Source organism: Mastacembelus armatus, chromosome 10 (assembly GCF_900324485.2).
Source record: "Mastacembelus armatus chromosome 10, fMasArm1.2, whole genome shotgun sequence".
Classification (NCBI taxonomy): Eukaryota; Metazoa; Chordata; class Actinopteri; order Synbranchiformes; family Mastacembelidae; genus Mastacembelus; species Mastacembelus armatus.
The window spans coordinates 6,640,056-6,667,306 of record NC_046642.1 but is presented as its reverse complement, the minus strand read 5'-3'; the positions used below and the strand labels follow the sequence as shown (position 1 = coordinate 6,667,306).

Here is a 27,251-nt window from a genome sequence, read left to right as displayed (position 1 = left end):
ATATATGCCTATGAAAGACTAAAAGAAGTTTTTTCATGTATCACACCCACTCCAGACATACAGCATTCGCCTACTGATACTTTGATGTTTGCATGTATGTGAGGAGTAGGTTAACAAATGTATACATGTACACGTTTCATGATCCGTTGGTCTCAGGTCATAAGTAGGTCATGTTGACAGTATGATGGAGTGTCTTCTTTGGCCTGATCAATACCTAATCACTGCTATTGACCCCACAGAGCAGGCCTATTTCACAACTAAAGGCATTTTTTTTTGTGGGTGCGGGTATATGTAATAACTCACCATCCCTATGACAAATTTTGTTCCTACTATTTTCTAAATCTGCTCAACATTGTTTTACCCCTTGTTTTATCCTACATCAGTTCAAACAATTCCAATCATTATTGACATTTCTTTCTTGGCTCTTGCTTGCTTGAAAATAATGAAAACCCATAATGTAAAGTTGTAAATATGTAAGATACATGGAAATGATTAGGAAAATAAATAAGTATTATTATTAACTGGATAACAACAAATATAGGCATTTTTAGTTTCTTTCTGGCCAGTTTCTCTTTGAGTATAATCTATTTAACAAAATGGCATTAATGGACTTGGCAAAATACATTTTCTTCTCATTTCATCTCAGCTTTCTGTGTCGCTGTTTGGGCATACACTAGTGTATATAAGACAGTATTTAACTGGGGGTGGTAGATATATTAAAAAAATCTGTGGTGATTCATGTATGTATGACATAAAAATCCAAACAAGCACATAAACACTGAAGTACCTGCAGCATTGACTTGCCTTGTAACCCATCAAACCACAAAGGAAAAGACAAAAAGTTCCTGGAGCAGCAGAAGCCAAACTGCTGCATCAATATTGCACTGCAGCAATGTGCGACTGTGTGCTTTTATGTGTGTGTGTGTGTGTGTGAAAGAGAGAGAGTGAGTTAGTGGTTGGGATTTTGCATGTTCCTGGGGAGTAAGCATTGACAAAGCTGTCCATTATGTTTGCATGCATGTAGATGTCTACTAGTATGCTCATCAGTTTTTGTGTGTACATCCTTGTGTTTGAGTTGCGTGTGCACGTGTGACTCACAGCTCAGTGGTGTCCTTGGGAATGCCCTTGGGCAGAGAGTGCAGTCCTCTGTCACTGCATCGCACCACACTGTCTGAGCACGTGCAGACATCAGGACAACCAGATGCAGGAAGACAACCATTATCCTCAGTACCTGAAGAGAGGGAGGGGGAGAGTGAGTGGGATATTAGAGAAAGAAGGCAAGGGTGAAGGAATAGAGGGATGAAGACAAGGATAGGACAGAAATTAGAAGATGGGCGGAGATGGGAGAGAAAGGGATGAGAAGAAAAGCGAAAAGAAAATGATACGGACAGAAAGAGGGGAGAGGTTTTGTAAAGATTAGAGGAATTAGGGAGAGTAAAGGGAGAACAAAGAGACAAAAGGGAATAAATATAAAGTCTAACTTGCAAGTGTGGCACTTGGTCAATTCACTTCAACTCCACACTCAGCACTTCTTAAGAGCACTTTATAATCCATATCAAATGACCAGAGGCTGCTATAATCAACTGCACTGCTGTGTTTCAACATCTGGCCAAGACCTGCAGGCAGGTCACAGTCATGTTAAACCCCTTGGAGGATTCTGGAGAAACAGATGTTGATAAGATGGTTTGTAATAACATTAATGTAAATACACTAACAAATTAAAGTTGTTACATATATTGGCATATTACCTGCCTGTTTTTTTAAATATGAACATTACATAAAATCATATTTATGTGAAAATGTAAGCTTTTTAATGGAAAACCTCTTTAATAGAAATCAGGAAACTTGTGCACTGCCACACAAATGCATGGGAGGGACAAAAAACATCAGAGTGATTATAATCATTCTAACACTCAGATAAGAAAGATCAGAGAATAGACTGTTGTTCTTGGAATAAATCTGCTCCCATTTCCTTGATTGACAGACAAACTATACTTAACTTTAATCTAGCGCTGTAGTATATAAATAGATGAACTGAGGTCCCAAATGTAAAACAAGCCTAGTTAAAACCATAATGAAGGATATTGAAGAGTGGACACTAAGCCAATCATAACACAAGTGCACGTTGAATTTGTGTGTCTGCATCTATTTGAGGACAGCCAAGTTTGTACATACTTTACTGTTTGTGCCTACATGGTGTCATTTCCTACAGTGATATACTTGCATGTGTGGAAGTAGAAGTGTATTTGCAGGCACATGCTGAGTTGGTGCACGTTTATTTATTTTTTTAATAGCTATGTCCCCTGTCCTATGGCAATTTTCTCATTCACTTTGTAGTTTACTAATTGTGCTAATGTCTAAATGTTGAGTTAATGTGGGCTTACAGTACGTGCCTTGTGTAAAGCAGTATGTGCAAGTGTATGTGTGTGTGTTATCTGATGTGTGGAGCTTGTAAGTCCACAGGAAGGTGCCGTGGGCTGACTTACGCTACAGTTGGCTGATTGAACTAACATCTAAATGTGTGCTAAATATCTCCTCACAAATTCAATTAACTTTACCTTTCCCCCGGCTGCCTCTGGACAACTTAACAGCTATTTGACTCAACTATAAATAGTCCAGACGCGGGGACCTTGGTTGTATATGTGTGTGTATGTGTGTTTCTTTGTTTCTATTCTTTTGAAAACCAGTTTGATATTTACACCGTCAGTGTATGGGGATTTTATCATTGCCAAGAGATTACAGTGTCCCTGTTTGGTATTTTGTTTTTATGACTGTCAGCAGGATATTTTCAAACCTTTGTGAACTGATGGGCCATAAGCCAAAGAACAATTTATTTGATTCTAGTGATTATATAGATGTTTGATTTCCATCATCAGCCCCCTCAGTGTGTATGAGGCTACAGTGAGATGAAAAGGACACATATCACACTGTTCGACACACCTACTAATAAGAATTTTTTTATAGTTTCAGTCTGTAGGACATTTCCTCAGTTCTTCCAGAGATTAGTTTACATTGTATTATGGTAAATTCAGAATTGAAATCCACATAAAGCTAAAAGTAAACATTAAAGTTTAACATTCCTGTAACCATCGTAAGGCTCTTGTATGGATAGTACCAGGGTTTGTACCAGGTAGAGGCTGAGTGTGTATGTGTGTGTGTGTCTGTGTTTGAAAGACGCAGGAACAAATATTAAGATCCGATACCATCTTAGAGTTTCCTTACTTGAGCCAAGCCACCTAACTACTTTCCAAACTCATTTTCCGTAAATGGTTGCAGCACAGCTACAGGAAATTAGAAAAGTGTAATGAATTCAAAGAAACTTGGGAGGGGGAGAAGGAAGCAGAGTGGCATGGAGAGACTGAAATTGGGAGACCAGCAAAAGTTTATAGTGTAAAACTATAATGAAAGAAAAATGGTGAAAAATGAGAAAGATATAATAGACAAGAAAGCCAGACCACACTTTGTCTGTGGCACCAAACTTGGTGGCCAAGCTGACAGCCCAAGTCGCTATAGGCAGGCATCGTCGTGGTAACAGCAACGTCACTGTAAAAACCACAAACTGATGTCATCTAAGGTTGCTGTTTGCCAGTGGTTACTGATTATTCTGTCCTCACAATACCCCGCTGAGGATGTGTTGCTGTGTACTGTACTGTATGTGTGTATGTGCTGGCTTAGGACATGACATAGTGAAGTTTTGCAATGAGTATGTGGAATAATCAAGATTAACAATATGATCAATTCAGTCAGGTCCAATACAAACAGAAAAAACTGACCTAACGCAGGATGTTGCCAGATATCACAGTGATATCAGTTAACTGACCCTGAAAACAACTGACTTTTTGGGAAATGCAGGCATTAGGACATAGACCAATTAGGGCAGTCATTTTAAGTCACTATGAATAAAACCTTCACATAAAAACACAGATATAACAATATAATGACTATTCTCTCTCGAACTTTGCAAACCACAGATGTTCCACTGTGGCCATAATATTCAGAAATTTCATCAATAAGTTTAAATCTTAATTTCCTTCCTTCCATGACTGACCTACATTACTCACAAAGGACGTTATAACCGTTACTAGAAGTTATGGTGAGTATTATCATCAAACAACACTTCTGTTGAGTTCTATGTTAAAAATGGAGAATGCAATCAGTGATCGGACTTTTGGTCTTATTTGTAAAGGACACATGGCTGCTGACTGACCTGTTTCAGGTGACCTTTCTGGAGATAAAGAGGAAACTAAGACAAACCTTTAGCCTACTGTGAGGGCATGAGAGAATGAGACTCACCGTCACATGTAAAGTCTGGGGTAGCCACATCTTGGATGGGGATTTCTTTCAGGAAGGCTGGTTTCTGACAGCGAGGGTTCCCACTCACCACCCTGGTCTTCTTCAGCCACTGACCCAGCCAGGCCAAGTGACAGTCACATACATACGGGTTGGAGAGGAGGTTACTATGGAAATAAGGAGGGACAGCAATAGAGATATACATCAATACATCACTGAAACAGGGTCATTGCTAAACAAAACAAACAAAAAAAACAGTACTGGAAGCTTCTACTGCACAGTCTTAGCTACAGTGCATATATTTCCTCATAGTACATTGTATTCATGAGAGCAAAATGATGCACATTTGAGAAATGTTTTCCCAGAATTGTCACAAAAAATATTGATGCATAAAATTTGCAAATGAGCAGATGTCATCCATCGAAGCTACCTACACCCAGCACAGATTTACATTTACACCTCATAATAACACTCTGGCCTACAAAGCAGTGCAGCAAAACTGACAATAAAACAGGTACACAAAACAAAAGACAGGTTATTAGATATTTAAGCCAGTAATATATGAGTATTTAAAGTATAGCAATGTGAATGACATATTGTACATTACAAACCACATAGGTAAGCTTTGGTCTTTAGGCCAGTCATAAATATAAGAATGCATTTAGATGGAAGACAAAGAGGAGAGAGCAAGAGAAAGGGAACAAAAGTGAGGCATGGAGAAAGAATAAAAATATCCGATAACCTTTTTCTAAAGAACAAGAGAGCTAAAAAATGAAAAAGACAAGGTGGCAGAGAAACTGTCAAAGAAAAACAAAAGGCAAAAAGGTTATCTGCCCATTTTATTCATTTTTGATCACCTCTCATTGCATTTTGTTGCCTTTGCAATACTGCTCTTGTAATATTTATACTGAACCACATTTAAACTGAATGGGATTTTTGGCATCATCAGTAGCGCCCACATGAAAGGTGGCACACTGCTGTAGACTGCTGTGTGAGTGACACAAATATAAGAATTTTTGGAATGTGTTATTAGCCTCATTACTGTCCTGAAGTCAGAAACGTGTGTTTCTTTTAGTTAGTGGCATAATTGCTAAATATCTAAATATCTTAACAAGAACAGAAATGATTTTTTTCTCTTTTTCCTACCTAGCACTAACAAAGAAATCTAAGACAGTGATTAGTTTATTAGAAAGCCACGTATTTCCCTCTAATGATGATGGGTTTCCTCCAGATCATGTCAAGATCATGCAAATGGTGCCATTCTAATAAATCTGGATTTTGCTGTTTGTGCTACAATATTAATGGCATGCTGTTACAGATAGGGAGGAGTTATTTTCTCATTTCCTTGTAATGAATTGACCTTAATGCGTGGCAACCAGACCTAAGCTAAATCCCTTTCTTCCTTTTCAACGTGTTAATCTTTTAATTAAATAGACAAACTCTATTGGGATACAATTCACTAAAAATGGAGGCAGATATTCGAAATATTTGGAGTGAGAGCAAATGGGAGAAGACAGAAATGAGGGAAAGATAAGGAAATGAACACAGAAGTTAAGAACTGTTCATCTTTCTTCCACACCAAACAGGAGGTATGGCATTCAAAATCAAGTAGTACTTACCAGGCCAATGAAAAAAACTAATGCAGAAAAAAATCAAAGGTGACGAATGACAGGGATGAGGGACGTATCTTAATAAGTTGTCATTTGTGCCGTGATAATCACCAAGAGCTCCACTGAGCAAACCAGAGTTTATGCAACAATGCATCCATCTACCCCCCTCCCCCCATCCCCTCTGTCCCCATTTTCCCTTTGTTGTTTCCCACCTTTCCTCCTGAAAGACTCAAGCAGGAACTCGAATTGAAGATGACAGGTACATAGCAGCATAGAGAGCAAAGACAAAAGGCAGAACAAGGGAAGAAAGCACCGAGGGAAGAAAGACAAGAGTAGAGAGAATGTGAGGAGGCTTCTCTGGCATGACATGTCTGTAACAAAAACTATAAAAATCAACCTGTAATGTTTTATTGAGCTGATAAAATCTATTATTTAGAGGCCTCACATCCTGGTGGTCATAAGACAAGAAAACATACACACACAAACACAGACACATAGTCACTACTCTCTTGCCTTGTTGCCTCCCGTTCTCTGGTTCCTAACAGTGATGTTATGTGGCAGGTTAATATTTCTCATAACTTTACTTCATGACAGTTGTTTTGGTAGTTCTCTGCACAGACTCAACATTTTCACACTAATAAAGGCATGTCCACACACACAAACACAACAACAAAATATGCCCTCCAAGAATTCCTGTCCTAATGTCAGCAGGTGTGTACATCTTTGGAAAGATAAAAACAAGGCTATAGGTACTCTTCTGAGTGTGTGTGTTTGTATGTGTGTGTGTGCGTGTGTGTGTGTGTGTGTGTGTGTGTGTGTGTCCATGGTTGTGTGTGGGTGGGTGTGCAGATGCTGAGCTATATTTAGCTTTGATAACAAATGTCCTGGGATCCAGACCAATCTAGTCGATAATGATGGAGAGTATCTGTAAGAATGTGTGGAGAGAGCAAGATGTGTGCAGATGTGTGTGTGCGGGTGTTACAAGGTAGAATAACTTCCACGGAAGGACCAGAGTCTGAAATATTAGGAGAAGGTTCATTTAGAGTTGAAATCTAACTCAAACAGGGTCACACGTTGACAGACAGTGGGAGAGTGTGCTGGAAATAAAAAATAAAATAGAAAAATAAGCAGTAGGGAGAGCAAGAAATGCCAACTCACATGGTGGACAAGGAGTGTAGGGTGGAAAAGGCTCCTGGGGCAATGCTGGAGATCCTGTTGTCGTACAGTGATAGCAGACGCACAGAGCTCAGACCCGTAAATGTACTGTTGTCAATGCAAGTGATCTGATTGCTCCGCAGCATCCTATTAACACACATAGCAAATATATGGTAAATGAATGCTAAAAAGTTTGTCTACACATTTACCTCGCATGATAGAGATTCCTTTAAAAGTTTAAACCTGTGATACACTGAACCTCATGCTTAAACCTTACTACTCATAACTTAAATATTAAACTGATGAACCAAGAACTGATTAGACTCCCTATTTTTCTTCTACTTAAGGGATGTTTTAAAATAGATACTTGTGGTTTATCCTGAGAAAACGTGACTAACGAAACAGTTTGCCAATAAAACACATTAAAAAACACGAACTCTACACACTTTGGTAGATAAAGGACAGAACCTATAATGACAAGGACAAAAGATAAAAAAGAAAGGAGGGGTAAATTCAAACCAGTCCCCATATGACAGCCATGACAGACTCTGTAATATGACATTAGCTTTTGACATCCAGTCATATGGGATCATGGTAACTGAGTTAGTTAGCATTAGCAATATCTGGGACAGGCTAACCTATTTAGCAAGGCTATTACTGGAGCAGGGAGCCTCTTAACATAATACTGAGACAGCCATGATGCCATTAGAGAGTCATTAGCAGACATATATATACATGATAGCATTACCTAGTCATTACTGAGCATGCACAGACAACATTAGCTCATGATTTCGTACACTATCCTGTAACCCTCAGTTGGACACTAGCCTATTTATGGTGGGTACCCAAATTAGAGGAACAACAATATGCTGTCATTAGCCTTCATTGCTGGGTCAGTGAGTAAACAATCCAGGTTCTCTCATTTCAGTCTGGGGCAGAAAAAGTCAAATGCTAACAAAAGACTGCATGGTTTAATGTTTAAAAAACTAGCACTGACCATAACACTGGCTGGTAATTGTGTGGGAATAATACCAATCAGTGAACTAAACTATATATTGTTAAAGGTAGAAATAATCAACATGTGCCGTGGAAAAAAACGTTCAAAGACTTTTTTTACATGGCAATAATAAAATAAGCATTTATGTATTTTAGGTTCTTTGTCACTATATCAGCATTCTGCAGAGTGATGGCAGTGGGTTACATATAATCTGACAAGCTGACCATTGCACACTGCTGTACATAAGTCTCACACACACACACACTACTGTAAAAAGCATACTTACAGGGTTTTCAGGCCAGCCAGGCCTTTGAACATTCGTCCATGCAGCCCAGTCAGCTTGTTTCCTGTCAGCAGCAGCTCCAAAACTCCACCCACTCCATCAAACACACCCTCACGAATGTCTCTTAACTTATTGTTGCTCAGGTTGCTGCAGGAAGACCAACAAGTCAAGTTTTTATATTTACATTTCCTGCGTATGTTTGGTGAAACTACTTGCAGAATAGCCTATGACATATTTCACATACACCATGAGACAAAACTTGCATGCAAACACACGCATGCATGCACACACACACGCACACACACACACACACACACACACACACACACACACACACACACACACAGGATTCCCAATTTAATTGCAGTAATCAATCTTGTCCCTTCAATTAATAAATGTTAACTCTTTTTGTTTTCATCTCAGTGTCCTCATTGTCATCTTGTACAACAGATATTCTGATAAGAGCTCAAAGCCATCACTATGACACAGTGCGCACACACACACACACACACACACACACACGTACACACACACGCACACACACACATAAAAGTAAATGAGACAAGTGGTCACAGACAACTGAAAATGATTGCTATCACACTTCCTTCCACACACAATGAGAAAAATGAAAATGAAAAGAGAGCATTTGGCCACAGAGACAATAACTTGAGATGATAGCTATCACAACTACTGTAGCTTTCATTCACATCTAGTTTTGTGCTTCCTCTTATCAGCCTTATGGTAGACAAAGGAAGGAGGAGAGGAAAAGAGAGGAAAAATAAGAGGAGAGTAAAAAGCGGCAGAAAATAAATGATTGCAGAGAAACTTAAGAGCAAAAGTAGTGACAATGTGAGGTTGGGAGCGATGGAAAGAAGGAGAAGATGAGAGGAAAAGAGGAAAGGTGATTAGATGAAGAAGGGGAGGAATGGAATTGAGAGAAGCAAAATGGAAATGAGTACTAGCCAATCTATATCATCAGTGACACTGCTAGATGGTTAGCAATTTCCTTTCCAATAAATCAACTGCTGGTCTCTGCTCTGTCTTTCTCTATCTCACTATGACACACACACACAAACCCAGAGTAGGCTGTAGATAAGGACGGCCTGTAAATCTGAATCTAACGGTCGTCTTCTATTTCCATTTAATATTCGCTTTCTCCATACCTCCAACCCACCCTTGATTTCCCACCATTTCTCTGCCCCCCCTGTCCTGATTGTCCTCAGCCTCTTTCTTCTGTGTCTTGGTCCTGCTCGGGATGTTTTTTCTCATATCTTTCTTGTTTTCTTTCATCCTTTCTTTGCCATTTTTCTTCCAATGCCCTCCGTCTTTCACATTTTCTTCTTTCATGCCTTTAACTTCTAGATCTTCTGGCATCCCTTCTCATTTTCCATTTAGCCTAGCCCTAACCATAGAGTGCTGAATAAATGAGAAGTGCTTTAAAAATATATATATGTATATACGTACATCTTCCTCAAGTTAGGCAGCTTTTTAAACATCCCTGCAGTCTCCAGGATGGCAATCTCATTGTCATTTAACCGCCTACAGAGAGAAAGATAGAGAGAGTTAGACATTTATTATTTTCATGAACCCAGCTGCTTGTGAACAGACACAAATGACCATGCACATACACACAGTCAGAAAAACAAGATGGAGAGAAGCTGTAAATCAGGAAGGAATGACCATATGAAGGTTAAGTGGCCTTTAGTGACTATTGAAGTATGATGCTGTAGGAAATCAGGGAAGGGAGGAAAAATAACTTATAAATATAATAATAAGAAAAAGAAATGAATCTTTACTATGCAGCCATCAATAGCCACACTGTCCTAAGCCAAGAGAAAACAGTTTGAGAGACAGGAAGCTAGACATCTGCTTTATTAAGATAATTTGTATTAAAAGGGTGCTGCTAAAAAGATGCTTTTGTACACTTTATGTGTATGTGAGACATAAGCAGAACTAGAGGAACTGAGGAAAGAAAATGAAAGTTCAGCTAGAGGGGACACTTTATAATGAGATACAGGGGCAGTTAAAGGATGGATCAATCTGGATAAAACCAAACGAAAATAAAATAATGCACAGTCTGAAGTAGATCACTACTATCAAAAAAAATGATAGTGCCTTTCCTGCTGGGTTGATTTGCATACTGTGAAAGTACAAATGAAACTAATTTCTTTGTCTCGTGATACAGAGTGCCCAAAATTGACCCAGAATGCACAGTGCATTTTATTAAGTGCAAATAATTTGCTTAAGACTATCATAACTATTGAACACTGATGGTCGATGTCAAGGATTTTTTTATAACTTTCTCTTTCACAGATACAGAAAGACAGAAGCAAGAAAGAGAGCAAAAATTTAAGCCTTCTGCTCAGGGACAACATCCCCTGATTTCCCCTGATAAGACAGGTTACAGGGCATGACTGGAGGCTTGTGTGTGTGTTTCTTTGCGTGCATCTTTGTGGCCTTTGAAAACCCACTGTCTGGTTGTGTTCTTAAAGAAAAGGCAATAGGGAGGGTGTTGAAAATAGTAGAAACTTTGATGTGCCTTCCAACCAACCATAAAGGACAAAACTTATTTTTCGACATGAAGCACCCTGGGAATGAATGAAGAGAGTTGGTGGATACAAGGGCTCACAGAGAGAAACCAGAGGGAGAGAAGAATTGAGGGCTAATGGTCTGTGTGATAGTGACATTATTAGTTATCTAAAGTGGCAGCCATGGTTAAATTCACCATTATACAGCTAACCTCCATAAGTAATACTGTGGCAACCACCCTGCCTGTGCTCTAATGTTGCAGTGCTCTCTTTTTCTGCAGCTATTCTCCATTAATGCCACAGAGCCACACAAATGGGAGAAGCTCTCTATCCTTCACTTGTATTTTAAAGCTGGTTTAAGACAAAACTTTGTTTCTGGCTGTATTCCTATTTCCTGACTGGAAATGTTAGCCTAAAGAATCTTCAACCAAAGGCCAGGTGGTGAAAGAAAAACATGGTTTGCTGATTTTAGCATCAACACAGTTCTGGATCTTCAGTGGGTTTTATGATTTATGGGTTTTTTGTTCTTTCTGACCATTTCCCTCATATCCCATCAGTCATATTAAGCTTGACGGTGCTTTTTTCTGTAGTTCTAAGGCATTATGGTCACCCTTCTTTAAAGTTATCCATATTTTTAAAGACCCTGGCCATAATACTTAACTTGCATGTTGATTTTATCAGTGATTCTACCAGACTCTGAACACATGCAGACTTTCAACCTTTCCCACAGATTAAAGTGTTCCTGTTGTGTGTTATTTGTTAGTCCCTTTGCATTTTTCAGTAGTGAAATGAATGATCCATGAGACTATTCAGTATTCTACTGTGAGACACTTTTCCAGACATGATGATGGTTCCTTTGGGATTCAGAGGGGGGTGGAAAAGACTGCTGAGAGGCATTTTGGTCTGAGAGCTGGCATTCATGATACTGCACTGAGAGATGCAGAGAGGCAGAGAAAGAGAGACGTGTGAGCAGCCACATAACCCTAAACGCTTGTGTTCTGGTGTATGCATAAGACTGAGAAAGTGAAAAACCTCTTGACTGCTCTGTGGTGTATTAAATGATGTGTGATGTGGTTTACAGTTTCTGTTTGGGGCAGTCTATAACATGGCTTCAATCTAATAATTCACAAACTCTTTGCATGTGTGAAGCTGACAAGCTGACTTACAGGTCTGTGGTGTGTTCAGGGATGTGTGGCGGTATACGGGTGAGTTTGAGATTGGAACAGTCGACCACAGTGCCTTCACAGCGACATTTCTCTGGACACACCAGGTCCTGGAAACATTCCCCAGTCAGACGGCTTCGATAATCCTCCTGACCTGCAGGGGAGAGAAGGAGGGAAAATCCAAAAGAGACAGAAAGTGACATAAGAGAAACGGAGAAAGGGATGGAAAACAGTAAATTTAGTCAACAGGGAATGAGGGGAGAGAAAGCAAAAAGAGAGAAAGAGAAAAAACAGCAGAGAGACATAAAGTTCCTTATGTTAGACTCAGGACAACACATTTTCCAACTAAACATCCAGCCAATAGTAAAAAAGAACACATATTCAGATGTAGCCATGCCAGAAATTTCACTTTCGCTGCAAGGCTATCAATATTTGCCTAACTTGTTTCTTAGAGTTTAATTGTAACACAAAATTAGCTAACCAGTCAGTTGCAAGACATAAATGAACTATCCCAGAATGTATCTTCCTATATCTACTTCCGCCATTAAAAACAGCAGGCTGCAGTTGTTTCTGCAGCATTCTAGTGTAGGCACGGACCTGATACAGGGAGGGGTGTTTCTACATGGTTACCATTGTAAATCAAATTAACAGACAGATATCCACATGCTCTGCTGAAAAATGGTTTAGATGTAATTTAACCTCTGATGTTTTTGTTAACAAGCTGAGCCAGGGATATAATGAGAGTGGATATTATTTATGCCTGTGAGTGCATCATGCAACACATGTATCTGTGCACCACATACACTCTGCCATTCTTGTAATTATCAGTACCTCTTTCCTTTCCTTTCCTCTCACTCTCTCCCCAACATTGTCTCTCTGTTCTATCAATTGAACCTTTTCTGGTCTCCCCTACTCACCTGTCAGACACTGGCATAAACTACTTGTTCTGTCATTCTCTTTCTCCTGGGCACACACCTTTCATAGCCCATGGCGCATCTGTCATCTGCTTGTCATTGTTAAACTAAACCACCTACTGAGAGGTTATTTTTCAATGAACAACCTTGTTTAGAACTGATCTATATGATTACTGCATTTACCATTTGAGATGGTGTATCTTTTTATGAGATGTAGCTAGTTCCTTTCAGTGGAGGAATATTTTGGAATAATGTTTCTGGGCTGCCACAAACCTTGTTGGTTGGCAAGTTGACAAAAAAGAGACAGCAAGGGAGACGATAAGAGATAAAGGAAAGAGGGGTAAACAACAAAGCAAACAATGTGTTTTTATAACCTCTATAACAGTAGTGGTTTGATATTTTGACATTTTTAAGCTTTTCTGTCTTCCTCAGAAGCAGCCGAAAAGGGGTGAAGGGGTCTGCACAGAGGTTGTGGAATCAGCCATGCTAACCACTAAAGCACTGGACAAAACCCTGCAAAAAGATGTCAGTACTTTCCAAAGCAAACAACACCGGAGGAAAAGCAGAAGCGTCTGTACAAAATGATGTGTAAAGTTTAAATTTATGCTGAAAGTTGAGAAATCAAGGTGAATGTAGATGTTCCTTAAGCATTTAAAAGCACTCTGTGAAGGTTATGGCCCACTAGCTGCAATAGATCAATGTTTTTTTTTTTTTTTCTATGTTTGGGGCCCCCATTTTTTTGTACTGAGCATGCAAATGAGGGCGCCCATGTATGTGGGCAGATGCATAGGTGATGAAATACATATCCCTGCTGCAGGATTCATAGCTGCTCTGCTGATAAACAGCTGGTGGCAGTAATGTCTAAATAAGCAAATTAATAGACCAAAAAAGAAGAAATAAAAGTAAAAGTAACAAGCAGTAGTTGTAAACAATGTACTGCATGTTAAAATATTTAAAAAACGTCAGATTTTCAATATTTTATGAAGAAGGAAATGCCTTTAACTTTTTTGTTAGACATCAAGGTTATACACAATTTTGGTGAGAAACACTAAATAAACATATAGAAACTATATATAAATATAATATATAAAACTGCACATGGCACATTTAAATTGCCCACGTAGAAAAACAATAACTGGATATGGATGCACTGACTGGCATTGTATTTTCATGTTAAACTGTCCTAAACTGTATATGGCTCATTTATTACAACCACAGTTATAGTCCCATGTATTGGAAGCCCTACCAATAAATGCAAACAGAGAGGTAAATTTTTTAGCTCCCAAATTTTTGCTCCAAGGTGTGTGATTGGCTGGGAGAGGCAGGTGGGTGTGTGCTTGGCGGTCCCTGGCGCTTGACGGAACCATGTGATGTCACAATAGGCGGGGCCACATGGTTAGATCAAGCACAAGAGACAGCTGCACGAACCAATCAGAATGCAGGTCCACACAGGAGGAAGGTGGGACAACAGAGAGCTGCACCAGTCAGTTAGGGGGCAGGGTCCATACAGGAAAGAAGAGGCAACAGATAGCTGTAGATCCACACAGGAAGGGCGCAAGAGCAGAGAACTGCCCAATAATAGCAAAATTGTCCACATAGATCCAGAAAGAAAGAGGAGATGCTTGGAGAGGCATGGGACTGAAGAGAGGAAGAACTCAAGCAAAGAGAACAGCCATAACTAGCTTTAGGAGCATTTGCAATTGAGCTATCTTGATATCTCCATGGTCAGACCACTAACATTAGAAGTTTGCTTACTACTGAGACCTTCAATGCTAAAAATGTAGCACATATGTTGATAATACTACAAAGCCCATTGGATAAAAGCCTTTACCATTAAATAATATTGGCAATGGTGCATAGTTTAGGCTGGGGCAAGCTATATTAAACAGGAGGAGTAGAAATGCCACTGAAGGCTTCCTATTATAGACATACTTTTTATAGATGATTGTAATGGAAACAATAGTTTCAGTGTTTTTGTCTCTTTCTGTTTGATTTCTGTTTCATTATTGTAGGTCTGCTGTTTTTTCTTTTAATAATTCTATTACATGATGATCTTTTCATTTTTTAGCACAGACTACCGTTAGAGCAGTAGAACTAATGAGGTTTACAGTGGCCTTCCAATATGATGCTTTGCAAACCAGTGGTTTACTTGCAATCATCATTTTAACATAATTCAAATAGTGTGTAAAGTGTCTGTGAGGGGTGTTTAAAAATCATTTTCCAGTGAGCCACATAAAGACATAATATTTATAACAGAGAAAACAATATAAAGAGCCACTGCAGAAAGGATGTAAAGCATATACAGTCATACATTCATAAAGACATAATTTCACACACACACAAGTGGGCGATCATAGTTTATGGCCAGTCCCCTGCTGAGTTGCTTATTGTGCTTCAGTACACTGAATTGGTCTGTGTTGTAATTAGTGAGACCCATGGCTCATATCAAAGGAAATAGCAGTGCAGTAATATAGTACCACAACAAACAGATGGAGACTGAATATGAAGGCTTGTGTGTATATTTTAGTAAAGGCGTGTACATTTTTGTTTCTATGTACACACATAAACCAACATGCATGTGTTTGTAATGTTTTGCCTGTCCATCTTTACATGTTATCTTTGCCCTGAATCATATTCATTCATATTTGACCCTTTATTGTCCTTGCATGTACAGTTTGTGGGTATTTAGGTATGTGTCTGTGTATGTGTGTGTGTGCAGATTCATCCTTTACCTGTGCACCTGAACTTCTTGCCTTTGACCTGGCTGATGCGTTTGTTAGCAAGCCGTCTGGGGTGGCTGCAGCGTGCTCCGGTGGTGTCAATAGGGTTATTAAACAGGTAGTCAGCCAGCCACTTCAGGTGACAGTCACACATAAAGGGATTTTGAGCCAGATGACTGGGAGAGAAAATGGAGAGTAGAGAGAGAGAAAGATGGGTTTGGTATGGTAATGAAAAAAGAAGACAATCACACAGCAACTACAGCTGCCCCTGTGTTTGAGGAATACTTTGCAACCTTTGCAACTTCATTGCTGACTGACACAAAATATTCATGGTTCAACCAAAGCTTTCCATTTTCTACTCTAAACCACAGGTGTCTGGTGCACCTCTTTTTATTGGGGTGGGGGGTGGGGGGGATCCACCTAAGGTGATATATTTTATGTGTCAAGCTGCACAAACAGTGAACAGAAAAAAAAAACTGCACCGTTACGATTAACACCAATACCCTTCATTGGTTAACCAAAGAAAAGAAAGAACACCACACAAAAAACATCACATTTATCAGGTGAAACTTTAGGAAAAAGACGGTAAAGTACAAGACCCCTTTCCTCTCACATTAGGCAAACTCTATCAAGGTTCTCAGCCTTAACTCAATTTGTGTTGGCCTAATATATGTACTTACAGAGTCTTGATTGAGCGCAGAGGGGTGAACAGTCCTTTGCTGATAGTTTGCAGCTTGTTGTCGTACAGGGAAAGCAGGTTAAGGTTCTGTAGGTCTTGGAAGGTGTTGACTCTCAAACAGTTAATTTTGTTGGCATTCAGCAGCCTGGAACACAAGTAAGAGTCATTTAGCATTTAATATTCATCTGAGTTTGTCTGAATTATTTAGCTTTATTAGCTCTATGTGCACTACATAAACAAAAGAGAAATGCATATTCAGATAGCAAGATTGAAAAATCGCTGTCAGATGCACCACTATGTTTTTCCCCTGTCCTCTTCATCGCACTATGTCTTTCCCTGTTCCTCGTTATAACCTCTCCTCCCTCCTCTTGATTCTATTTTTTCTGGCCATAACACATGTATCTGAATTTTGTGGTTTTATATATTTCCACTTTCTCATCAATAGCAGGAAGGGAACATCGACTGCTGGGTGGGTGACTGTCTTGATGGGAGATGCAGATGGTCAGGGGAAAGGGAAAGAGGGAGAGAAAAGCTAGAAGAATGGAGATGAGCTGGAAGAAAAAAATGGAGTCACTAAGAGAAGACAGAGTGAAAATTTAATTTGGAGTGGAACAGATATACAGTACATTTAAGTGAAAGAAGCTGACAGACAAAATGGAGGAAAGCGAGACAAGGAAATGAGAGATGTGATAGAGGGATTAGGTAAATGACAAGAAGGGTTTGCACCTTCACCCTTCTCTGCATCTCTCCATCCTTTGACACCAGTACTTCATTAGTTAAGCTATCCAAGTTGCAAGGATTTTTCCACCTAGCCTTCATTTTCTCAGTTCTTGTCTCTCCTTCTGCACCTTTTTGCCCTTTTGTCATACTCAACATTCATTTTTTACGGTCTTTTTTCAGACTTTGTTTCTTCTAGTCTTGCACATATTCTACTGTGTTTTCACGCTCCTTTCTCTCTTTGTCTGACAGGTGACTTACTTGGTTCTTGGTACAGCAGCTTGCCTTCATCATCTCAAGTCATCCTAACGAGCGCCTATACTGGCACAGCCCATTTATACATACACACTCATATGTGTTCACTGGCAGATACACACATGCTGCTCTGCGACATATCCACGCCTCATTAGGCAGCTCACAGGGGGAACTAATTACTTGAAACTGCACCAGTAAAACAAAGCAGCGCAGACCATATAAACAGCAGACTGATAGCTATACAAAGCAATAAACACATCTTTGTCATGGAAGGTTGACATGCTGCTCACCAATGAAAGATAATATCTAATTTATAATCATCATGCCATATGGGAGGACAACATCATCTGCAAACTCCTGACAACTTGACCAGCTTTTTGGAGAAGGGATATTTTCTTGTGTTAACAGCAAAATATTAAAAAATGCTCCCTCCCTATGCTGCTGCTGAGTGAGCGCCAACAGGCTGTGTCTTTGTGGTACTGACCAATGATGTAGCAAGACATGAATATTAAATAGTCATTCAGTACTTTATATAGTTATTGATTGAATCAGTCACAACTGCATAAAAACATTCTTCAATTATCCAAAGAATCACAGATCTATGAAGAAATACAAAGCATTCAGAGTCTTTTATGGCTGCAGCATCATGACAGGGTCTGAGGGAGATGTGTTTCCAGTTAGGGACTACTAAATGTTAATGATGATCAGCCACACTTGGACATACAAACACAAACACACTGATCTTTTCTGGATTCATACAATTTGTTTCTTCATACATAGTCTTCCCTATGTTTGTCTTTTTTCCATTTTTCCTTCTACATTATTCTCCTATGAATTTATCCATTAACCCCCCCCATGTGTGTGACTATGCACCATGCATCCCAATGACCCACCTAAGGTGTTTGTGGGTTAGATTCACTCATCCTCATTCTCTTTGCTTCACTTCACTTTACGATGGAAAAGCCCAGAACATTATCTGATTCTGCAGCGGACTGCGGCATTTGCGAGGACCATATGCCACATACAGTACCGATGTATCCATTACCGCGGAATTTTTACTGCTGCAGTTTGAGCCTGCACCCATGTTTAGTTATTCAGAATTAAAAGTTTTTCTCCTCACAGACACTAAATATTAGAAACACTATGTGGGGAGGGGGTTACAGTTTTTACTACAGTGCCTCATTTGTTTCATGTTGATCATTTAAGAAGTACTGCTCTACAGACACACACGATAAAGGACAGATGGAGGGTTAATGTATGAGAAGGGGATTCTACAATAGTTGCTACTGAGCTATACAATTATGATTACCAAAATTTGGTCCTGTGATTGTGTCTGAAATGCCTGGAGCTCTCTTCCACATTTTATTACCAATACATTTTGAAGCAACCAGGTTATAGGATATTTGCTTGTTTACTGAACATTGTATACCATTGTTTTTTGGAGGGACAAGACACAAACATACAGGATCACACATAACAACAGACCACACAGACAACACTTACAGCAGCTGCAGGGAAACCAGTCCATCAAACAATCCCTTGGGCAATTCAGTGATCTTGTTGCCGTACAGCACCCTGCACAGGATGGTCAAAACAACATCATTTAAGTTACACTGTTTACAAGATTTCCCTTTCACATTAAGACTTATGTGGTGCGAAGGCGGCTGCACAGTACTGTAAAATAGTTATTTGGGGACACAGCTGTGACATTTTATGGAATTTAAGTCAGTAAGTAATTTTTATCTTCATTCATAAAAATAAAATTTAAATCTTTCAATTAAACAAGCAGTTTGTGCAGTTTGTTCTTTATTTCAGGACTATGATTATGTTGTTAACCTGAATACTATATATTTAGCCTGTCTGATCTTTGATTCCCGTCATGAATTATATTCAATAATGACATTGAATATGTATTTGTATTCAAATTTTACCTATAGGAACATAATATTTCAGTGTCTATAAGTAGTGTGATCTTTGCAAAATAACTGTCATATGAAGGTGTCTCAGTTGAAAACAGCCTGTAAATATGGAGGAAATCAAAATTCTTCGCTGTCCTGTAAAAATACATGTATCTCCAAAATGTCTCCAATCTCCAGCAGCTTACACAAACATAAAGTTACACTTCACCCTGCACGTTACCTGAAAAAATCAAGATGCATGAATTTTATTGGTTGGTCAAAACCATAAGAGATTTTACTGTAATTAAAGTCAACCTTAATTGATACAGTATGTCCTTGACTAAACCCTATGAATGAATTCTATATAATTTGATATAATTCAGTAACATTTAACTCTCCAAACAGCAGCAAATACCCTTGATACTGTATATCTGCTTGGAGTGAAAAAGCCATCATGTTCATCCAGCTGGAAAAACTACTTTAGTGAGAAGAAATGAAAACAGTGCTGCAATCACAGACAAAAAAGGTGTGTATTTCCAGTACAGGACAATTTTTTTAAAACTTTTTTTCTGTCAAATTATAAAACAACATGCACAGCACTCCTCTGTTTTGGACCATTTATCTCACTTGATTGTAAAAAAATGAAATAATGTCTTGAGATGTGCTTCCCATTGCAGTTGCAACCATTTAATTCACTTGAGCAATTTTCTATTTTGCTATGTCATGCCTCAGCTGGCCTCTACTGCAGAAGTCATGCCCTTAGTTACAACTGACTTAGCTCTGGAGATGTGTGTATATGGATGTGTACACATGTCTTAACACCCAGGAGGCTTCACCTTGTCTGCCCCTTCTTGTCTGTCTGTCTGTCTCATTTTCATGCTCCATATTGATTCAAATTAAACTGTCCTTCATGTTCTTATCACATTCACCTCACAGACACACATACACTGAGTGATAACAGACAAGTACAATTACACACACACAAACCAATACAAAGGCACACATGCACATACGCACACGCCGCTGCACTCTGTTCCAGTTGTCAACATCAACTGACAACATTTTTATTTGCTAAATGTCTGGAAATGCAATTACTTTGCTGACTGCTTATGTGTTTGTGTACATGTCCATGTGTTTGTGGGTCATACTTACAGTGAGGTGAGCGAGCGAAGGCCACTGAAAGCATCTGCGGCAATGTCAGAAATCTGGTTCTTACTCAAGTCACTGGGAGGAGAGAAAAAGAGAGAGATAAGTGCTTTACTGTAATACACAGTAATGGGGTCCATTCAGTGTGAATGTCCTAGAACTGTCTGACAAATGATCATGAGAGAATACATCAGCAGAGGTCAAGGCAAGGGGACAGGAGGGAAAAAAAATGTAAGAGGGGCTGAATATGTAAGCAAATGAGAGACAGAGAGTAAAAGAATGATGGACAGGGTGAGGGAAAGAAATGAAGCAATGGAGATAGAGAGAGAGATACTGGAAGAGGTGGCATGTTAAGTGCAGTTCATGCCATTCACTTCCACCACAGAAGATATATTATTTACCACTTCTGTTGAGGTTAAAACTGCATCTGTGAGTGCTTGTGTGTGTGTGTGTGTGTGTGTGTGTGTGTGTGCGTGTGTGTGTGGCTGTGTAGGTTGGGTGCAAAAATTTGCAACTTTGGCTTTTTCAGGTGGCTTTTTTTTGTAGCTGACCTCAAATGGACTTAGCCGGTTAAATGCAAGAAAATAAACAGTGTATGCATGTGTGGTGCCAATGAAAGGAGAATGTTGCTAAGATATAGCATGTTCATGCTCATATTTGTATGCTTGCCAACTTATGTGTGATTTCTTAATGTTAGCAACATCAGTTTAAATGTTCTGGGGTTAGATCAACAGTTCGTTTGCACATTTAGTCCCAACCATCTGGCAGTCCATTACTTTCACTACACACACAAATTTGAATGCATGGATGTGTGTGTGTGTTGAGTGTGTGTGGTTTTATCCAGAGAGACTTACACCCTCTTGAGCTTCTTATAAGCAGTAAAGGCTCCTGCTGGGACACTTTTAATCAAGTTCTGCTCCAAACGACTAGAGAGTGAGAAAGAGAAAACAAACAAGAAAAAAAAAGTAGGTTAGATGTTTAACATATATAAAATAATGAATTGGAAAACCACATTTCCCTAAAATATACAGTGGTAAATCAGAATGCAACTTCAACAACAGCATATCATGCATAGGATTATATATTCATTTTCTTTACTTTTCAGTATTTCCTTGGTCATTGGTTATCATGAAATCCTGATTACCAAGCATAAATGTACCAAAAGTTCAAAAGGTGACTGTTCCAATCAACATCTACATTTCAGCAGCAGGTTGGTTTTGCAGCAGGGGCTGGAAAAGATCACTCAGTGTGAAATGATGCCTTAAGTTTTGCAGCTCAGCAGTAATGAGCTTACATGGGAATAGCCCTCTGAAACTCTGTGAGCGATGTACGTGAATGTTTCCAACAGCAAAGTATGACAACTAGCAAAATGTGTGGATCAAGCACACTGCCACTCAACCACAGTGAAATACAGGTTTAAGTCTGCAAACTGAACATAATGAGACTGTTTTAACAATATTACTGGCAGCACTAATGGTGTCCAATCATTTCTGGGTTTTTTTTATTTATAATTTCCTTTGATGGTGCCACCATGGTCATTTCTTTAGAAGCAGCCACACTGTATTTCTAAACACATTTCTTGGTTCTTCAACTTTTTCAGGCTGAGGGCCAAAGGGAATTTATTACATCTATTTCTCTAGAAGACTGTGGACTCATTACACCATATTGGTAGTATTACTCTATTATCATGTGGGGAGTCATCAGAACTAGGCAAGCAGCCCACATTTGGGGAGATGTACTGTAGTTTAGTTTTTGCTCTCTGGATGATCTAGGCAATGCATTCATCTATGTAGGCAAAGAAGGCAACGGAGAAGACGGGCAGAATAAGAAGTTACAGAAAGTAGCAGAAAATTAGAAAAAAGAAAGGACGAAAAGAAGAGGACAATCCACAAGAAACGAAATCACAGAGGAAGAGCAGGAAAGGAGGACAACAAAGGAGAAATTAGAGGAGTGGTAAAGTGTGAACAGCAGGGGAGAGAAGAAGAAAAATCAGAGAAGAGGAGGATGTAGTGAGGTCCCAAGGCCAGCCACAGGGTCACCTGTCAGAATGATAAATGGAAACTAATCCCCCCTTCTTCTACTTCTCCTCCTCTTCTTCCAGCCCCACCCCCACTGTCCATCCCTCTCCTCTCCTTTCTTTAGCTCTATCACCTGGTAGAAAACCATCTGTAACTTCTACTCAATGACAGTGTTTTTAAATGAAATGCTTACACAGTCCTGGTTTTGAATGCAACACACCCCTGACAGGGACCTGTTTCTTGGCTCATGGCCCTCTCAAAATGCCCACAACTCTTAACACTCTCAGCCAACAACAAGTTATTTCAACTAAGGGGTCAAAATAAATCAAGGACATACAGATAATACAAACAAAGACAATCTGCACACACAACAAGTTGCAAATTATACCAGGAGGCAGTGAAACAAGGTTGAGACAAAGGCAATTAAGGCCTCAATATCAAAGGATGTAGTTAAGGGAAGATGTTTTAGGAGGCTGTATAAAAAAATCAATATAGTGAGGAGGGGACTGAAAAAACTCAAATAAGAGCTGAGTTTGGCAGGTAGGTAGGTATGTAGTAAGTTGTGTACGAATACACTTTGATAAAAGCTTATAATTCATTACACCCTTTCATGGTGTAATGAAGTTAAATCCTAGAGGCAAACATGTTTTGTGAAAGTGCTTAATGAATATATTTGATAAGAAGAGACAGATTAACACATTGACTGAAAAATATATGTGAGAACACACACACAGAGACACCCGTTTGGTAGTGATCCTTGCCAACAGCATAGGGAAAGATGACTTTGTCCATCTTGGAAAACTGATCATTCTGTTATAATAGAGATTTCATCAGATATGTTTTGATGCCTGTGGCAAAGTGCATATCTGTATGTGTCTGACCCTCCCAGTCTATGTGTGTAGGCATACAAATGAGATTGTACCCAGGAGGAAGAGTGCACATTTTGTTGTGCAAAAAAATTGGTGTGTCTGCATATAGTGTATCAGTGTGCACTGGTGTGTGTGTGTGTGAATGTGATTACTTATGCTGCGGAGGTATAGAGGTATTGTAGTAGTGTTGCGGGAGAGAATTGCTCCTTTACTCAAAGCAATCAACCAGCTGTCCTCTGTACAAACAAACAGGGTACAGCGATCAATACGGATATCAAACACATCCCGCTGTGGGGTGTGTGTTTAAATGTGTGTCTAAACGACAGCAACAGAGAGGAGAAAAGATTGAGGAGGCAAACACTATGAGTGTGTAAAGGCAAGAGTTTGCCTGCAAACTTGAACAGATTACCGCTTGAAAGCTTAAAATGCGCCACAGTTAAGGTGAGATGGTCGATCATGCTGAATCACCTGCGAGTATTGTCTGCCTGCTAAATCTACTTTACATGTCCACATGCTGTGTATTTGGTGGAAGTACTGTAATATTTTCATTCACAGAATGACTTACAAAAAGTCTCCCTCAGTAAAACCACATACTATATATACAGTTTTACACTCTGCATCTGCAAACAGTATATAACTAGTGTGATAGTAAAGCATGTTGTTTTGAATATATGACAATGAGTGCAAAGTGCAACACACCTGATTTAGCACATGATTTAGGTGTGCTAAAGTAAAAGAACTGCAGGAAAGTGATTTGAATGATGTGAATGCTGACAAGAAATGCAATAAAAATACTGACACTGGCAAAAATAATACAAGAAAAAACACGGAGGAATATTAAGAAATGTGTGTATGCAGAACTAACTTAAATGATGTGGAAAATATGCTTTGTACAAGTCAACTGATGCAATGCTGGACATGTGTACTCAACATGTACAGAGTAACATTTAAGGAAAATTAGACTTAAGATGGTCTTACATCTCCACAATGCCCTCAGGGAGGTTGGCTGGTATTTCAGTGAGGCCTTTACGACGACAGTCCACTATGTTGTTGTTACAGCTGCAGCTGGGCGGGCAAACAGCCACCTGAGGAACACATGTCCTGGGCTCCGTCTGTACTGGACCTGCAGACAGCAATTTGCAGACACAATATACAGTATCAGTTTCAGAAAATACTGAACAGATACTGGTGTTTTTGAAAGATGGTCCAAGTAGAAATGTATGCTTCTTTCACAAACTGTGCATTCTTTATATCATTGAAAGAATTAGTGCCATGTTTTTGCATTTTATCTTCTCCTAATGATATTGGACTTAGCTGCAGTGGGCAAATTTTAATATCCAGTGATGGTTCACTGCTGTTTCAGAATATTTTGCACCCTGGCAGGGATTCATGGGATTTTAATAAAGCATAGAACTGGACAAAATTGCAATATAAACTTAATATTGGTACAAAATATCCACAATCTGTCCACAAAGATATTGTTATTGAGGAATGAGTAGTACAACAGGTGAGAGAAAATGAAGATGGGAATTCACAGGGAAGGAAATGGACAAGGTAAAAGAGACAGGTGAAAGGAGAGTAGAAAGAAGGGTGACTAATTAGAAAGAAAAATAGGAGGAAGAAAGAAAAAATAAAACTTAATGACTTACAGTATAAGGTGGGGGGTTTAAAAAAGTGCAGTGAGACGAGGTCTGCTGAGGGGCATGTAGGCAGAAAAGACAAGGCTAAAGGCTAATAAAGAGAGAGCTGTTTGACAGTCTATTAGAACAGAGAGCTGAATCAGAGGCCTATAAACACTACCCAGACTATCTCCAGCTGATAACACTACTGCTCTTATAGTGGCCTTTTAGCTGATTACACGCTCTACACAGTAATTCTTCCAGTGTTACAAACACAGAGCTGAGCTGTTTGGAGATGATAACAATACTGCCTGTAATAATGGACTTTAGCTTTATTACATTCTCTGTATTGTATACCTTAACATCAAAGAGTCAAATGTCAGCAGTATTGAAATCAACAGTGAACGTCTTGACTCCTGTCTCTAAACAATGTATTAATTATATCAGCATTGCTAAAAAGCACTTGATCAATTTATTTTGTGTTAATTTTAAAGTAAAAATATTATTTTACAAGCTGGATTTAATGTTTTTAGTTAATGGGTAGATACAGTGCACATGTAATGTAGTTGGCAACCTTTCTTTTAAAGACCTTTGTTTTTTTTTTAATACAAATGAAAAAAATGTTAGTGAAACCAAAATCTTGCCAGGTGAAGCTTTCTTCAGCCATTTTGAGTCAAGAAAGCAAAATGTGATGATAGCAGATGCTGGAGAAAGTACAGAATGTCCAGAAGTCAAGTTGAACCTCTGTAATATTTAAATAGACTCCTATTGGTGTATGTGTGTAGATATCGACTCACCATTGCAGACAAAGTCCTTCTTCTGTACATCTGGGACATTGAGGCCTCTCATGTGAGCAGGGGCCATGCACTGGGTGAAGGGAGCCAAGCCCCGCCTTGCTCTGAGCCAATCAGAAAGCCAGGACAGGTGACAGTCACAGTGGAGGTTGTTGGAGTGCAAACGCCTGAGAAAGATGGTGAAAGAGATGAGTTTTCTTTGCAAAATGTATGTGCTTGAATAAAATTGTGTTCAAAATAAGACCCACAACAGAAAAATTAGCACAGTAACCTCTTTGAGCTGAAATGCTCACTTTCTAGAGATGTTCAAAAAGTCTGTGAAGTTAAACTGAGCATATCAGCTCAGGAAGAGCAAGTGTATTTGAGTCTGCATTCAAATAGGTTATATTTTTCACACAGCTTACATCTGTTGCTTTGCTGTTGCTTTGGTGGAACACACACACAAACACACAGAGTAATATCCTCAGTTCTCATTTCCCCAAGGTCTGTGACAATATGACTCCCTTTAGAGGGAGGACAGACGCAACTAAATCACATCTATTCAGAAAGACAGAAACAGAGACAGAAAAGGGGGGACAGAGACAGAGGTGCAGGGGAAGATTATAACTCTGGAAAGAGACAGATTGAAACGATGGAAAGAAAGATTGTGACATGAAGAGAGTGGACACAAAGACTGAAAGCAAGAAAAAGAAAATGAATATAAAGGTAGAAATGGAATCAAAAACAGATGAAACTGATGCCAAAAAAATGAGTTAAGAAATAGATTTTTTATTTCTTTTGACTATTTTTGATTACTTTAGAAGATGCTTTAAACATTAATTTAATTAAAATTTTGAAAAGGCATATTTTCTTTAGTGGTATCTACATTGCTGTTTCTTCATTTTATTTTGGTTTTCTGTGTTCATGTACCTATACTCAAATATCTGTCTCCGAGGTTTCCTCAGACAATAAGTGTAGTTAATAGAACAAGCAAAAGCTTATGCAAGAATAATTTCTTGACTAGAAAGTCGTGCAAATCCCAAATGCTGACAGACAGGCCGGAGATTATTATGTAACTGTTTAACTTTTAGGTGTATTTTTTCAACCTTGTGACTGACAAAACAAAATTTAATTAATGGAGAAATCTCTGAGTGATTTATCTAAAAACCTGGAAACATTAAAGCTAATATACGTATTTGTCAACTGGGAGAACCAGCGTCTAATATATTGTTGAAGATATCACCAGGTTTTTGTTATTCTGTTGTAAACTAATCGACTAAACATATTAGTGGATGTCAGTGAATCACATTTATACAAAGGAGGCTGATGGGAAATTTAAATGGCACCCTAAACACATTAAATTATAATTTAAGTAATAATGCACTAATAGTCTTTACAAATTTCATGGCTCTAATTAAAAGGTTCTGCTCAGTATAGAAAGCATCAGCTGATGTTTTACAGAGCTGAGACTCTAAGGGCTGCACTGGCTGGATTTAATATATTGGGAAAGAGAAACAGAGAGCGAGAGAGCGAGAGAGAGAGAGAGAGAGAGAGAGAGAGAGAGACAGGGATAGAGATAGAGACAGAGAAAAAAAGACAGAGAGAGAGAGAGAGGAG

At 39.0% G+C, this 27,251-nt stretch overlaps 1 protein-coding gene across 1 annotated transcript in view; it reads right to left on the bottom strand.

Moving 5' to 3' along the window:
* The window catches only part of slit3 (slit homolog 3 (Drosophila)), a 212,868-nt gene that overhangs the window by 32,161 nt on the left and 153,456 nt on the right, over positions 1 to 27,251 (bottom strand). The window contains exons 8-20 of the mRNA XM_026330723.1: positions 25,659 to 25,822; positions 24,221 to 24,365; positions 21,210 to 21,281; positions 20,362 to 20,433; positions 18,815 to 18,886; positions 16,341 to 16,484; positions 15,673 to 15,836; positions 12,030 to 12,180; positions 9,800 to 9,874; positions 8,339 to 8,482; positions 7,059 to 7,202; positions 4,294 to 4,457; positions 1,099 to 1,231 (exon numbers count right to left, since the gene is read on the bottom strand). Of these exons, the coding sequence (XP_026186508.1) occupies positions 1,099 to 1,231; positions 4,294 to 4,457; positions 7,059 to 7,202; positions 8,339 to 8,482; positions 9,800 to 9,874; positions 12,030 to 12,180; positions 15,673 to 15,836; positions 16,341 to 16,484; positions 18,815 to 18,886; positions 20,362 to 20,433; positions 21,210 to 21,281; positions 24,221 to 24,365; positions 25,659 to 25,822 (1,644 nt within the window). The remainder of the gene's footprint in view (positions 1 to 1,098; positions 1,232 to 4,293; positions 4,458 to 7,058; positions 7,203 to 8,338; positions 8,483 to 9,799; positions 9,875 to 12,029; positions 12,181 to 15,672; positions 15,837 to 16,340; positions 16,485 to 18,814; positions 18,887 to 20,361; positions 20,434 to 21,209; positions 21,282 to 24,220; positions 24,366 to 25,658; positions 25,823 to 27,251) is intronic.